At 39.8% G+C, this 15,054-nt stretch overlaps 1 protein-coding gene across 2 annotated transcripts; it reads right to left on the bottom strand.

Moving 5' to 3' along the window:
- Positions 1–81: 81 nt before the first annotated feature.
- LOC145213424 (stabilizer of axonemal microtubules 3-like) lies at positions 82–3,595 on the bottom strand. 2 transcript variants are annotated; one of them, XM_080081687.1, is made up of 5 exons: positions 3,306–3,594; positions 2,699–2,899; positions 1,476–1,765; positions 865–1,076; positions 82–358 (listed from the first exon to the last, which is right to left on the bottom strand). In XM_080081687.1, exons 1-5 carry the CDS (start codon positions 3,429–3,431, stop codon positions 168–170), a joined length of 1,020 nt encoding a protein of 339 aa, XP_079937813.1. In that variant the 5' UTR covers positions 3,432–3,594; the 3' UTR covers positions 82–167. The 2 variants fall into 2 exon arrangements, with proteins under 2 accessions (XP_079937813.1, XP_079937814.1); XM_080081688.1 differs by lacking the exon at positions 2,699–2,899 and having other exon boundaries at positions 3,306–3,595.
- Between the last annotated feature and the right edge of the window lie 11,459 nt (positions 3,596–15,054).

Genomic DNA, 15,054 nt, shown 5'->3' on the forward strand with positions numbered 1-15,054 from the left:
CTGTAATAGTTTAGAAAACATGATTTAAAAAATGCTATTAGCATCTTTCAGTTTTTTTACATGATCAATTCTAATTGTGCACTTTAGAGCAGCTTTTTTATTCATTTTTACACATTAGTCACAAACTGATTAGTCAAACAAATTAACTATTTTCATTAGCAATATGTTCATGTAACAGTCACAGGCCTTCCACCACCATAGGTCATGTACTCAGTCTTGTACATTTTAGGAATAGTCATAATCTCTTTAGGTCCTGGCTTTGCTATAACCCATGGTGTGTCGATTGGACATGAGAAAATCTCTTTGACCTTGACGTCGGATGGCTTTTGATAGGATTCAGTCACCAAGGTTGTGAGACCTAAACACATAAATATTATCTTTGTATGGGTGCTAGGCAACAGTGTTTGCATAACACATGAAAACAAAAACACACCATGGTGGTGTAGAATTTTGTACACATACATTTGAGATGGTGAGAAGGATGGAAAATAGAATACATTTGTGAAATTTTTGGTTTGTGGAAATAAAACAATGTGTGACTATGGCAAATCAAAGAAACAGTAGCTTAACTGTAATAATCCCAGCTTTGTAATTCAACTCAAAGGGGCTTAACAGTAGGTGTCCTAATTTGCAAAACCAGAAAGACTTCGATGTTTAAAAAAACAATGCTTAACATTTTAAAGTTGTAGCCCTCAGCTTTGTATAACTTTGTTACATTAAAATGTTGTTTTTTTGTCATCAATAGTATCCTTGTTTAACTTTGCCACTGTGGAAGAATACCAAGTCAACATAAGCCATAAGTTAAGAAGACAGGAAAATTACTGACCAGGAGGTCTTAAAAAGAAACATAAACATGAATATCACCTTTGTTAGGGACGGGAACCATTGGCTTTGGTAGTCTAGGGATCTTGGTTGAACTTGGGAACCAGGTTGGGTCCCTCAAAGGTGGCCTTTCCCGAGGAACAGAATCTTTTGGCAGGGGATTTTCTTTTGCTCCATGGCCCCATGCTTTAGGATATTCCTCACATTCCCAATATGTGGACGCATTCTTTTGGGGATAGTCTAGTAGTTCTTCCCTGTTAAACATATGTGCATTGTTGAAGATTTTATTTGAATAATGTTATTTAAAAAATGTTGCATTTTCTCATATTTATCCCAAAATATTACTTAGTTTTGATTTCCAAATGTTGTTACCCTTTGTGTTATGGTAATGAGTTGGGTTAATTTTACTTAATGAAAGAACACATAGCTACAGATTTGCACTGAACAAGTACCAAGCCATAAATAGTTTAACAATGTTAAAACATTATGCAGTGCAGAATACTGGATGGCACAATTGGTCATATAAATTAAACTAGGATCATACCTAAACAGCTATACCCTATTATGGAGCTATAATTATAATATTAAAGAACAATTATTTTTTGAAACATTTTTTATGGTTTTACATTATGGTATACCATTGCTGCATTTACCTTTTAAATGATCGGTAGGCCTTTTGTGATGAACTGAGGTACACATCATTTAAATTTAAAATGCCCTTGTCACGTACAAAGAAGGGCTTTGCAGACATTGCTTTGTTCTGAGTGCTGGCAATAATTTTTTGAGAGGGTCCAGTCTTGTGGTGCTGAGATAACACAAAAGGCTGTGGCCCAGCTTTCAAATTGGTGTCTAATGTCATTCCTGGTTTTCCAGTGTACTTGGCTTTCATCTCGGAAGACTGGTATCCCATGGTCAGAGGGGTTCGCCATTCCCTGACCTTCAACTATAAAGCATTGAAAGAATTAGCATTTTTCATGTCTATAACTCCTTTTTTGTGGTTTTTAAAAGTAATAAGGATTCCACACAAAAAAGAATATTGCTTTAACAAAACTAGACATCCAGAAACCCGCTTGGAGAAATAAATAATCATTCTGAACTATGGCAACTGCAGGCAAACTAAAAACTTTCAATTCATTACAACAAAATACTAATTAAGCAATTTTTGTCAGAATCATACTTCTTATAACTGATCAAACATGGGGATAATTGATATGTTACTGTACAAAATAAAAAATCTAATTGATAATTGCTTACTACACCTGCATATGACGAGGGTCACTGCTCCGTTTGGTCAACATCTTTTCCTTTACATTTGTTTGACTTCCCTGAACCTTTGCTGGGTCTCATTGGGAAAAATTAAACCTTTTGTGACTGCATAAGCTGTTATTATGATGTCATAACTCTTACTACCTCACTGTTTGATGCTTTAAAAAGTCTTACACTTTCATACATTCAAAAGGCATTGAGCACTGTACTTTTCTCTTCATATCCGCTGCCACTAGACTTACTAATAAAACTTTAATTCAACCTAAAACAATTCAACCAAAATTTATGCTGATTTGCCGGTTGCAAATCTGTTATACCTTTACTGTGCTATTTATTATCATAATCAACTTTAATTGACTGTTAACAAATTCTTTAAGTCATTTTTTTTCCAATGAGCATATGTGTGTCATGTATTTGTTGCTTTTCCACTTGTCTGTTTCGATGCTTTTCCTCCCTCAAAAGCACTTTCACAAGTAACGAAATTTAATGCATAGTATTTCTAATCACAACTTAAAGACGGAAAACCTTTGCATAATTTTATTCCTTTGTTCTTACACAGAAAAAAACATAATAATTGCACTTGTTATGACACATCTCATGTGGCTTATACCTTTTCTGTGTTATCTTTAACATAATGAACCTTCCACGATCCAGGGGACTTTTTATACATTGGATGAGACAAAACACCTCCTATGTGTTTGTAGTTGTGCTGCGTACCACTTGTTGTGTCATAGTGATTAATAACTTGGTCATTTGGTGTAACTTTGTCTTGAGCAGTTAAGGGAGGTGGCAAATGATCATTGATTGTTCTCTGTGCCAGAAGAAAAAGTTTCAGTTTGTTTTTCTCACAAAAAATAGCTTTTTTGCTATCAGTTTAGTTTTACACTATACACATATTTTAGTTTCAGCTCACATTTAGGCCATTATTTTTTGGAATTAATCTTAATGATATATGATCATGTAAACAACATTATGATTTGGCCTACACTCTACAGTTGGTGATTGTCTTGTGCAGTTGGCGATCGTCAATTGGATGTAATAATAATGTTTTGAAAGTAACAGACAAAATGCAAATCTGATCACAAAAACAACATAAGTCCTGGCCAACAGAACCATAGTATAAGCAAAATTTACAACAAAACCTTTCTTGCCAGAACACCAATTATAACAAACTCCAAAGCCAAAGATTTAATAAGGTTAACATACAACATATTTACCCGAAAGTTTGATGGTGGAAAGTAATATCCCTTTGAGTAATAATGTCCCCTTCCTGTGCTGGTTAAGTTTAAGTCATGACGATTAAAATCAGAGCCAACTTCTCCGTGTCCGCGTCGAAGCTCCATAACATTTAATTTTTTCAAAATATGTCCAAGATTTCTCTTATTCCCGCTTAAATTTACAGCATCTCGCACTTGCTTTTTATTTTGCGCAAAAAAAGTGTGATTAAATTGATAAGTCGCGTTCAGGAAAATGAAAATCACCGGGTGAGCTTCAGGTTGCTATAAGAAACCAAATCACATTATATCCAATGACCAGACGAAGCAGGTTTGTAACATTTCTATGAACTGTGGTTGTGCACATTGTACAACACCTGGTTGTGTGATATTAGTAATGAGTCCGCAGTCGCAGTGTTTGTTTTGTTGTAAGTTCTTTAAATCATTTCTTTTTTATACACCAGGTTCATATAACTCTCACGATGTTGGGTAGGGTTTCCCTTTTGGTGGCCGTTGTTTACCTTACTCCGTTTGTAATCGGTTAGTATCCATTCACGTTGTCACACCCAGTGGCGTTGTCCCATCGCTTCTTCAGAGAGATTCCAAACTTAAAAAAATCCGGGTTTGGGTGGGTTTTCTCCGGAATATTCCACTTTCAAACTTTGACCCAAATTTTGACCCGATTTTCCAAAAAACCCTAAGGCTGCGGCCTTTGATGTCAAACTACATTTTAGGATGTTGATATTACGGACTGCACCAGGCGCTGAAAAGTATGCAGAAACGTATTTTTCGATCTTTATTCCACATTACTATTTGATTACTTCTAGGGCAGCGGTTTTCAAATTAGAGCCAAACGGTCCCATAGTGGTTTACATGGCGATTGCCGTAGTACTCCCAAGAACCCAAGATTCTACAATCAATTGTTTGCGCATAACCGAATATCTTAAACTTGTCTGTGATGTCACAAGGTGCTCTTAAATCATTGATATTTCTAAACGAGCGATTTGTAATAAATCCTGAATTTTGTAGTAAAGATTGAAATGTAGTAAGGAATTTTATTCAGCTTGGCCGAAAGTGCTACAACTCTACAAGGGATTAACAAAACGACCATTCTGCACGTCACAAAGTTTGAACACCACTGTCCTTGGCCTGGGAAATAGTCCATACGGCCTAAACCAATGTTGATAAACCGTTTGGTGGCCTTTATAAACAAAAAGGTTCCCCACCCCTGCTATAGCCCTTCCGTTTTTTCGATTTTGGGGGTCAAAAAATTCAAGAAAAATCCGGTTTTCGGTGGGTTTTCGCCGGAATATTCCAGTTTTAAACCGCTTTCTGCCTCCTACCGAACCTCCAAACCGGTTTGAACCGGATTTGAAAATCGAAAATTTTGACCCGATTTTCGAAAAAACCCTAAGGCTATTTCCGTTTTTTCGATTTTGGGGGGTCAAAAAATTCAAGAAAAATCCGGTTTTCGGTGGGTTTTCGCCGGAATATTCCAGTTTCAAACCGGTTTTAACCGGTTTCTGCCTCCTGCCGAACCTCCAAACCGGTTTAAACCGGATTTGAAAATCGAAAATTTTGACCCGATTTTCGAAACAACGCCGTTTTTCGATTTTGGGAGGTCAAAAAATTCAAGAAAAATCCGGTTTTCGGTGGGTTTTCGCCGGAATATTCCAGTTTCAAACTGGTTTAAACCGGTTTATGCCTCCTACCGAACCTCCAAACCGGTTTGAACCGGATTTGAAAATCGAAAATTTTGACCCGATTTTCGAAAAAACCCTAAGGCTATTTCCGTTTTTTCGATTTTGGGGGGTCAAAAAATTCAAGAAAAATCCGGTTTTCGGTGGGTTTTCGCCGGAATATTCCAGTTTCAAACCGGTTTGAACCGGTTTCTGCCTCCTGCCGAACCTCCAAACCGGTTTAAACCGGATTTTAAAATCGTAAATTTTGACCCGATTTCCGATAAAACCCTAAGGCTTATAGCCTTTCCGTTTTTTCGATTTTGGGGGGGTCAAAAAATTCAAGAAAAATCCGGTTTTCGGTGGGTTTTCGCCGGAATATTCCAGTTTCAAACTGGTTTAAACCGGTTTCTGCCTCCTGCCGAACCTCTAAACCGGTTTAAACCGGATTTGAAAATCGTAAATTTTGACCCGATTTTCGAAAAAACCCTAAGGCTTATAGCCTTTCCGTTGTTTCGATTTTGGGGGGGTCAAAAACTTCAAGAAAAATCCGGGTTTCGGTGTGTTTTCGCCGGAATATTCCAGTTTCAAACTGGTTTAAACCGGTTTCTGCCTCCTGCCGAACCTCCAAACCGGTTTAAACCGGATTTGAAAATCGAAAATTTTGACCCGATTTTCGAAAAAACCTAAGGCTATAGCCTTTCCGTTTTTTCGATTTTGGGGGTCAAAAAATTCAAGAAAAATCCGGGTTTCGGTGGGTTTTCGCCGGAATATTCCAGTTTCAAACTGGTTTAAACCGGTTTCTGCCTCCTGCCGAACCTCCAAACCGGTTTAAACCGGATTTTAAAATCGTAAATTTTGACCCGATTTTCGATAAAACCCTAAGGCTATAGCCTTTCCGTTTTTTCGATTTTGGGGGTCAAAAAATTCAAGAAAAATCCGGTTTTCGGTGGGTTTTCGCCGGAATATTCCAGTTTCAAACCGGTTTCAACCGGTTTCTGCCTCCTGCGAACCTCCAAACCGGTTTAAACCGGATTTTAAAATCGTAAATTTTGACCCGATTTTCGAAAAACCCCTAAGGCTGTAGCCTTTCTGTTTTTTCGATTTTGGGGGGTCAAAATATTCAAGAAAAATCCGGTTTTCGGTGTGTTTTCGCCGGAATATTCCAGTTTCAAACCGGTTTAAACCGGTTTCTGCCTCCTGCCGAACCTCCAAACCGGTTTAAACCGGATTTTAAAATCGTAAATTTTGACCCGATTTTCGAAACAACGCTAAGGCTATAGCCTTTCCGTTTTTTCGATTTTGGGGGGTCAAAAAATTCAAGAAAAATCCGGTTTTCGGTGTGTTTTCGCCGGAATATTCCAGTTTCAAACTGGTTTAAACCGGTTTCTGCCTCCTGCCGAACCTCCAAACCGGTTTAAACCGGATTTGAAAATCGTAAATTTTGACCCGATTTTCGAAAAAAACCTAAGGCTATAGCCTTTCCGTTTTTTCGATTTTGGGGGGTTAAAAAATTCAAGAAAAATCCGGTTTTCGGTGGGTTTTCGCCGGAATATTCCAGTTTCAAACTGGTTTAAACCGGTTTCTGCCTCCTGCCGAACCTCCAAACCGGTTTAAACCGGATTTGAAAATCGTAAATTTTGACCCGATTTTCGTAAAAACCCTAAGGCTATAGCCTTTCCGTTTTTTCGATTTTGGGGGGTCAAAAAATTCAAGAAAAATCCGGTTTTCGGTGGGTTTTCGCCGGAATATTCCAGTTTCAAACCGGTTTAAACCGGTTTCTGCCTCCTGCCGAAACTCCAAACCGGTTTAAACCGGATTTGAAAACCGAAAATTTTGACCCGATTTTCGATAAAAACCTAAGGCTATAGCCTTTCCGTTTTTTTGATTTTGGGGGGTCAAAAAATTCAAGAAAAATCCGGTTTTCGGTGGGTTTTCGCCGGAATATTCCAGTTTCAAACTGGTTTAAACCGGTTTCTGCCTCCTACCGAACCTCCAAACCGGTTTAAACCGGATTTGAAAATCGTAAATTTTGACCCGATTTTCGAAAAAACCCTAAGGCTGTAGCCTTTCCGTTTTTTCGATTTTGGGGGGGTCAAAAAATTCAAGAAAAATCCGGTTTTCGGTGGGTTTTCGCCGGAATATTCCAGTTTCAAACTGGTTTAAACCGGTTTCTGCCTCCTGCCGAACCTCCAAACCGGTTTAAACCGGATTTGAAAATCGTAAATTTTGACCCGATTTTCGAAAAAACCCTAAGGCTTATAGCCTTTCCGTTGTTTCGATTTTGGGGGGGTCAAAAACTTCAAGAAAAATCCGGGTTTCGGTGTGTTTTCGCCGGAATATTCCAGTTTCAAACTGGTTTAAACCGGTTTCTGCCTCATACCGAACCTCCAAGCCGGTTTAAACCGGATTTGAAAATCGAAAATTTTGACCCGATTTTCGATAAAACCCTAAGGCTATAGCCTTTCCGTTTTTTCGATTTTGGGGGGTCAAAAACTTCAAGAAAAATCCGGTTTTCGGTGTGTTTTCGCTGGAATATTCCAGTTTCAAACTGGTTTAAACCGGTTTCTGCCTCCTGCCGAACCTCCAAACCGGTTTAAACCGGATTTTAAAATCGTAAATTTTGACCCGATTTTCGAAAAAACCCTAAGGCTATAGCCTTTCCGTTTTTTCGATTTTGGGGGGTCAAAAAATTCAAGAAAAATCCGGTTTTCGGTGTGTTTTCGCCGGAATATTCCAGTTTCAAACTGGTTTAAACCGGTTTCTGCCTCCTGCCGAACCTCCAAACCGGTTTAAACCGGATTTGAAAATCGTAAATTTTGACCCGATTTTCGAAAAAACCCTAAGGCTATAGCCTTTCCGTTTTTTCGATTTTGGGGGGTCAAAAAATTCAAGAAAAATCCGGTTTTCGGTGTGTTTTCGCCGGAATATTCCAGTTTCAAACTGGTTTAAACCGGTTTCTGCCTGCTGCCGAACCTCCAAACCGGTTTAAACCGGATTTGAAAATCGTAAATTTTGACCCGATTTTCGTAAAAACCCTAAGGCTATAGCCTTTCCGTTTTTTCGATTTTGGGGGGTCAAAAAATTCAAGAAAAATCCGGTTTTCGGTGGGTTTTCGCCGGAATATTCCAGTTTCAAACCGGTTTAAACCGGTTTCTGCCTCCTGCCGAACCTCCAAACCGGTTTAAACCGGATTTGAAAACCGAAAATTTTGACCCGATTTTCGATAAAAACCTAAGGCTATAGCCTTTCCGTTTTTTTGATTTTGGGGGGTCAAAAAATTCAAGAAAAATCCGGTTTTCGGTGGGTTTTCGCCGGAATATTCCAGTTTCAAACTGGTTTAAACCGGTTTCTGCCTCCTGCCGAACCTCCAAACCGGTTTAAACCGGATTTGAAAATCGTAAATTTTGACCCGATTTTCGAAAAAAACCTAAGGCTATAGCCTTTCCGTTTTTTCGATTTTGGGGGGTCAAAAAATTCAAGAAAAATCCGGTTTTCGGTGTGTTTTCGCCGGAATATTCCAGTTTCAAACTGGTTTAAACCGGTTTCTGCCTCCTGCCGAACCTCCAAACCGGTTTAAACCGGATTTGAAAATCGTAAATTTTGACCCGATTTTCGAAAAAACCCTAAGGCTATAGCCTTTCCGTTTTTTCGATTTTGGGGGATCAAAAAATTCAAGAAAAATCCGGTTTTCGGTGTGTTTTCGCCGGAATATTCCAGTTTCAAACTGGTTTAAACCGGTTTCTGCCTCCTGCCGAACCTCCAAACCGGTTTAAACCGGATTTGAAAATCGTAAATTTTGACCCGATTTTCGAAAAAACCCTAAGGCTATAGCCTTTCCGTTTTTTCGATTTTGGGGGGTCAAAAAATTCAAGAAAAATCCGGTTTTCGGTGGGTTTTCGCCGGAATATTCCAGTTTCAAACTGGTTTAAACCGGTTTCTGCCTCCTGCCGAACCTCCAAACCGGTTTAAACCGGATTTGAAAATCGTAAATTTTGACCCGATTTTCGAAAAAACCCTAAGGCTATAGCCTTTCCGTTTTTTCGATTTTGGGGGGTCAAAAAATTCAAGAAAAATCCGGTTTTCGGTGGGTTTTCGCCGGAATATTCCAGTTTCAAACTGGTTTAAACCGGTTTCTGCCTCCTGCCGAACCTCCAAACCGGTTTAAACCGGATTTGAAAATCGTAAATTTTGACCCGATTTTCGAAAAAACCCTAAGGCTATAGCCTTTCCGTTTTTTCGATTTTGGGGGGTCAAAAAATTCAAGAAAAATCCGGTTTTCGGTGTGTTTTCGCCGGAATATTCCAGTTTCAAACTGGTTTAAACCGGTTTCTGCCTCCTGCCGAACCTCCAAACCGGTTTAAACCGGATTTGAAAATCTAAAATTTTGACCCGATTTTCGATAAAACCCTAAGGCTATAGCCTTTCCGTTTTTTCGATTTTGGGGGGTCAAAAACTTCAAGAAAAATCCGGTTTTCGGTGTGTTTTCGCCGGAATATTCCAGTTTCAAACTGGTTTAAACCGGTTTCTGCCTCCTGCCGAACCTCCAAACCGGTTTAAACCGGATTTGAAAATCGTAAATTTTGACCCGATTTTCGAAAAAACCCTAAGGCTATAGCCTTTCCGTTTTTTCGATTTTGGGGGGTCAAAAAATTCAAGAAAAATCCGGTTTTCGGTGTGTTTTCGCCGGAATATTCCAGTTTCAAACTGGTTTAAACCGGTTTCTGCCTCCTGCCGAACCTCCAAACCGGTTTAAACCGGATTTTAAAATCGTAAATTTTGACCCGATTTTCGAAAAAACCCTAAGGCTATAGCCTTTCCGTTTTTTCGATTTTGGGGGGTTAAAAAATTCAAGAAAAATCCGGTTTTCGGTGGGTTTTCGCCGGAATATTCCAGTTTCAAACTGGTTTAAACCGGTTTCTGCCTCCTGCCGAACCTCCAAACCGGTTTAAACCGGATTTGAAAATCGTAAATTTTGACCCGATTTTCGTAAAAACCCTAAGGCTATAGCCTTTCCGTTTTTTCGATTTTGGGGTGTCAAAAAATTCAAGAAAAATCCGGTTTTCGGTGGGTTTTCGCCGGAATATTCCAGTTTCAAACTGGTTTAAACCGGTTTCTGCCTCCTGCCGAACCTCCAAACCGGTTTAAACCGGATTTTAAAATCGTAAATTTTGACCCGATTTTCGAAAAACCCCTAAGGCTGTAGCCTTTCTGTTTTTTCGATTTTGGGGGGTCAAAATATTCAAGAAAAATCCGGTTTTCGGTGGGTTTTCGCCGGAATATTCCAGTTTCAAACCGGTTTAAACCGGTTTCTGCCTCCTGCCGAACCTCCAAACCGGTTTAAACCGGATTTTAAAATCGTAAATTTTGACCCGATTTTCGAAAAAACCCTAAGGCTATAGCCTTTCCGTTTTTTCGATTTTGGGGGGTCAAAAAATTCAAGAAAAATCCGGTTTTCGGTGGGTTTTCGCCGGAATATTCCAGTTTCAAACTGGTTTAAACCGGTTTCTGCCTCCTGCCGAACCTCCAAACCGGTTTAAACCGGATTTTAAAATCGTAAATTTTGACCCGATTTTCGAAAAAACCCTAAGGCTATAGCCTTTCCGTTTTTTCGATTTTAGGGGGGGGGTCAAAAAATTCAAGAAAAATCCGGTTTTCGGTGGGTTTTCGCCGGAATATTCCAGTTTCAAACTGGTTTAAACCGGTTTCTGCCTCCTGCCGAACCTCCAAACCGGTTTAAACCGGATTTGAAAATCGTAAATTTTGACCCGATTTTCGAAAATACCCTAAGGCTATAGCCTTTCCGTTTTTTCGATTTTGGGGGGTCAAAAACTTCAAGAAAAATCCGGTTTTCGGTGTGTTTTCGCCGGAATATTCCAGTTTCAAACTGGTTTAAACCGGTTTCTGCCTCCTGCCGAACCTCCAAACCGGTTTAAACCGGATTTGAAAATCGTAAATTTTGACCCGATTTTCGAAAAAACCCTAAGGCTATAGCCTTTCCGTTTTTTCGATTTTGGGGGGTCAAAAAATTCAAGAAAAATCCGGTTTTCGGTGTGTTTTCGCCGGAATATTCCAGTTTCAAACTGGTTTAAACCGGTTTCTGCCTCCTGCCGAACCTCCAAACCGGTTTAAACCGGATTTGAAAATCGTAAATTTTGACCCGATTTTCGATAAAACCCTAAGGCTATAGCCTTTCCGTTTTTTCGATTTTGGGGGGTCAAAAACTTCAAGAAAAATCCGGTTTTCGGTGTGTTTTCGCCGGAATATTCCAGTTTCAAACTGGTTTAAACCGGTTTCTGCCTCCTGCCGAACCTCCAAACCGGTTTAAACCGGATTTGAAAATCGTAAATTTTGACCCGATTTTCGAAAAAACCCTAAGGCTATAGCCTTTCCGTTTTTTCGATTTTGGGGGGTTAAAAAATTCAAGAAAAATCCGGTTTTCGGTGGGTTTTCGCCGGAATATTCCAGTTTCAAACTGGTTTAAACCGGTTTCTGCCTCCTGCCGAACCTCCAAACCGGTTTAAACCGGATTTGAAAATCGTAAATTTTGACCCGATTTTCGAAAAAACCCTAAGGCTATAGCCTTTCCGTTTTTTCGATTTTGGGGGGGGGGTCCAAAAATTCAAGAAAAATCCGGTTTTCGGTGTGTTTTCGCCGGAATATTCCAGTTTCAAACTGGTTTAAACCGGTTTCTGCCTCCTGCCGAACCTCCAAACCGGTTTAAACCGGATTTGAAAATCGTAAATTTTGACCCGATTTTCGAAAAAACCCTAAGGCTATAGCCTTTCCGTTTTTTCGATTTTGGGGGGTCAAAAAATTCAAGAAAAATCCGGTTTTCGGTGTGTTTTCGCCGGAATATTCCAGTTTCAAACTGGTTTATGCCTCCTGCCGAACCTCCAAACCGGTTTAAACCGGATTTTAAAATCGTAAATTTTGACCCGATTTTCGAAAAAACCCTAAGGCTTTAGCCTTTCCGTTTTTTCGATTTTGGGGGGTTAAAAAATTCAAGAAAAATCCGGTTTTCGGTGGGTTTTCGCCGGAATATTCCAGTTTCAAACTGGTTTAAACCGGTTTCTGCCTCCTGCCGAACCTCCAAACCGGTTTAAACCGGATTTGAAAATCGTAAATTTTGACCCGATTTTCGTAAAAACCCTAAGGCTATAGCCTTTCCGTTTTTTCGATTTTGGGGTGTCAAAAAATTCAAGAAAAATCCGGTTTTCGGTGGGTTTTCGCCGGAATATTCCAGTTTCAAACTGGTTTAAACCGGTTTCTGCCTCCTGCCGAACCTCCAAACCGGTTTAAACCGGATTTGAAAATCGTAAATTTTGACCCGATTTTCGAAAAACCCCTAAGGCTGTAGCCTTTCTGTTTTTTCGATTTTGGGGGGTCAAAATATTCAAGAAAAATCCGGTTTTCGGTGGGTTTTCGCCGGAATATTCCAGTTTCAAACCGGTTTAAACCGGTTTCTGCCTCCTGCCGAACCTCCAAACCGGTTTAAACCGGATTTGAAAATCGTAAATTTTGACCCGATTTTCGAAAAAACCCTAAGGCTATAGCCTTTCCGTTTTTTCGATTTTGGGGGGTCAAAAAATTCAAGAAAAATCCGGTTTTCGGTGGGTTTTCGCCGGAATATTCCAGTTTCAAACTGGTTTAAACCGGTTTCTGCCTCCTGCCGAACCTCCAAACCGGTTTAAACCGGATTTGAAAATCGTAAATTTTGACCCGATTTTCGAAAAAACCCTAAGGCTATAGCCTTTCCGTTTTTTCGATTTTGGGGGGTCAAAAACTTCAAGAAAAATCCGGTTTTCGGTGTGTTTTCGCCGGAATATTCCAGTTTCAAACTGGTTTAAACCGGTTTCTGCCTCCTGCCGAACCTCCAAACCGGTTTAAACCGGATTTTAAAATCTAAAATTTTGACCAGATTTTCGATAAAACCCTAAGGCTATAGCCTTTCCGTTTTTTCGATTTTGGGGGGTCAAAAACTTCAAGAAAAATCCGGTTTTCGGTGTGTTTTCGCCGGAATATTCCAGTTTCAAACTGGTTTAAACCGGTTTCTGCCTCCTGCCGAACCTCCAAACCGGTTTAAACCGGATTTGAAAATCGTAAATTTTGACCCGATTTTCGAAAAAACCCTAAGGCTATAGCCTTTCCGTTTTTTCGATTTTGGGGGGGGGGGTCCAAAAATTCAAGAAAAATCCGGTTTTCGGTGTGTTTTCGCCGGAATATTCCAGTTTCAAACTGGTTTAAACCGGTTTCTGCCTCCTGCCGAACCTCCAAACCGGTTTAAACCGGATTTGAAAATCGTAAATTTTGACCCGATTTTCGATAAAACCCTAAGGCTATAGCCTTTCCGTTTTTTCGATTTTGGGGGGTCAAAAACTTCAAGAAAAATCCGGTTTTCGGTGTGTTTTCGCCGGAATATTCCAGTTTCAAACTGGTTTAAACCGGTTTCTGCCTCCTGCCGAACCTCCAAACCGGTTTAAACCGGATTTGAAAATCGTAAATTTTGACCCGATTTTCGAAAAAACCCTAAGGCTATAGCCTTTCCGTTTTTTCGATTTTGGGGGGTTAAAAAATTCAAGAAAAATCCGGTTTTCGGTGGGTTTTCGCCGGAATATTCCAGTTTCAAACTGGTTTAAACCGGTTTCTGCCTCCTGCCGAACCTCCAAACCGGTTTAAACCGGATTTGAAAATCGTAAATTTTGACCCGATTTTCGAAAAAACCCTAAGGCTATAGCCTTTCCGTTTTTTCGATTTTGGGGGGGGGGTCCAAAAATTCAAGAAAAATCCGGTTTTCGGTGTGTTTTCGCCGGAATATTCCAGTTTCAAACTGGTTTAAACCGGTTTCTGCCTCCTGCCGAACCTCCAAACCGGTTTAAACCGGATTTGAAAATCGTAAATTTTGACCCGATTTTCGAAAAAACCCTAAGGCTATAGCCTTTCCGTTTTTTCGATTTTGGGGGGTCAAAAAATTCAAGAAAAATCCGGTTTTCGGTGTGTTTTCGCCGGAATATTCCAGTTTCAAACTGGTTTATGCCTCCTGCCGAACCTCCAAACCGGTTTAAACCGGATTTTAAAATCGTAAATTTTGACCCGATTTTCGAAAAAACCCTAAGGCTATAGCCTTTCCGTTTTTTCGATTTTGGGGGGTTAAAAAATTCAAGAAAAATCCGGTTTTCGGTGGGTTTTCGCCGGAATATTCCAGTTTCAAACTGGTTTAAACCGGTTTCTGCCTCCTGCCGAACCTCCAAACCGGTTTAAACCGGATTTGAAAATCGTAAATTTTGACCCGATTTTCGTAAAAACCCTAAGGCTATAGCCTTTCCGTTTTTTCGATTTTGGGGTGTCAAAAAATTCAAGAAAAATCCGGTTTTCGGTGGGTTTTCGCCGGAATATTCCAGTTTCAAACTGGTTTAAACCGGTTTCTGCCTCCTGCCGAACCTCCAAACCGGTTTAAACCGGATTTGAAAATCGTAAATTTTGACCCGATTTTCGAAAAACCCCTAAGGCTGTAGCCTTTCTGTTTTTTCGATTTTGGGGGGTCAAAATATTCAAGAAAAATCCGGTTTTCGGTGGGTTTTCGCCGGAATATTCCAGTTTCAAACCGGTTTAAACCGGTTTCTGCCTCCTGCCGAACCTCCAAACCGGTTTAAACCGGATTTTAAAATCGTAAATTTTGACCCGATTTTCGAAAAAACCCTAAGGCTATAGCCTTTCCGTTTTTTCGATTTTGGGGGGTCAAAAAATTCAAGAAAAATCCGGTTTTCGGTGGGTTTTCGCCGGAATATTCCAGTTTCAAACTGGTTTAAACCGGTTTCTGCCTCCTGCCGAACCTCCAAACCGGTTTAAACCGGATTTGAAAATCGTAAATTTTGACCCGATTTTCGAAAAAACCCTAAGGCTATAGCCTTTCCGTTTTTTCGATTTTGGGGGGTCAAAAACTTCAAGAAAAATCCGGTTTTCGGTGTGTTTTCGCCGGAATATTCCAGTTTCAAACTGGTTTAAACCGGTTTCTGCCTCCTGCCGAACCTCCAAACCGGTTTAAACCGGATTTTAAAATCTAAAATTTTGAC

This window comes from Phallusia mammillata, chromosome 2 (assembly GCF_965637545.1).
Source record: "Phallusia mammillata chromosome 2, kaPhaMamm4.hap1.1, whole genome shotgun sequence".
Lineage (NCBI taxonomy): Eukaryota > Metazoa > Chordata > Ascidiacea > Phlebobranchia > Ascidiidae > Phallusia > Phallusia mammillata.

Coding starts and splice junctions, on each gene's coding strand:
- LOC145213424 (XM_080081687.1), bottom strand. CDS start 3,431: ATGGAGCTTCGACGCGGACACGGAGAAGTTGGCTCTGATTTTAATCGT. Junction 1,766..2,698: donor TTAAAGATAACACAGAAAAG/GTATAAGCCACA, acceptor AATGCTTTATAG/TTGAAGGTCAGGGAATGGCG. Junction 1,077..1,475: donor GCCTACCGATCATTTAAAAG/GTAAATGCAGCA, acceptor TATGTTTAACAG/GGAAGAACTACTAGACTATC.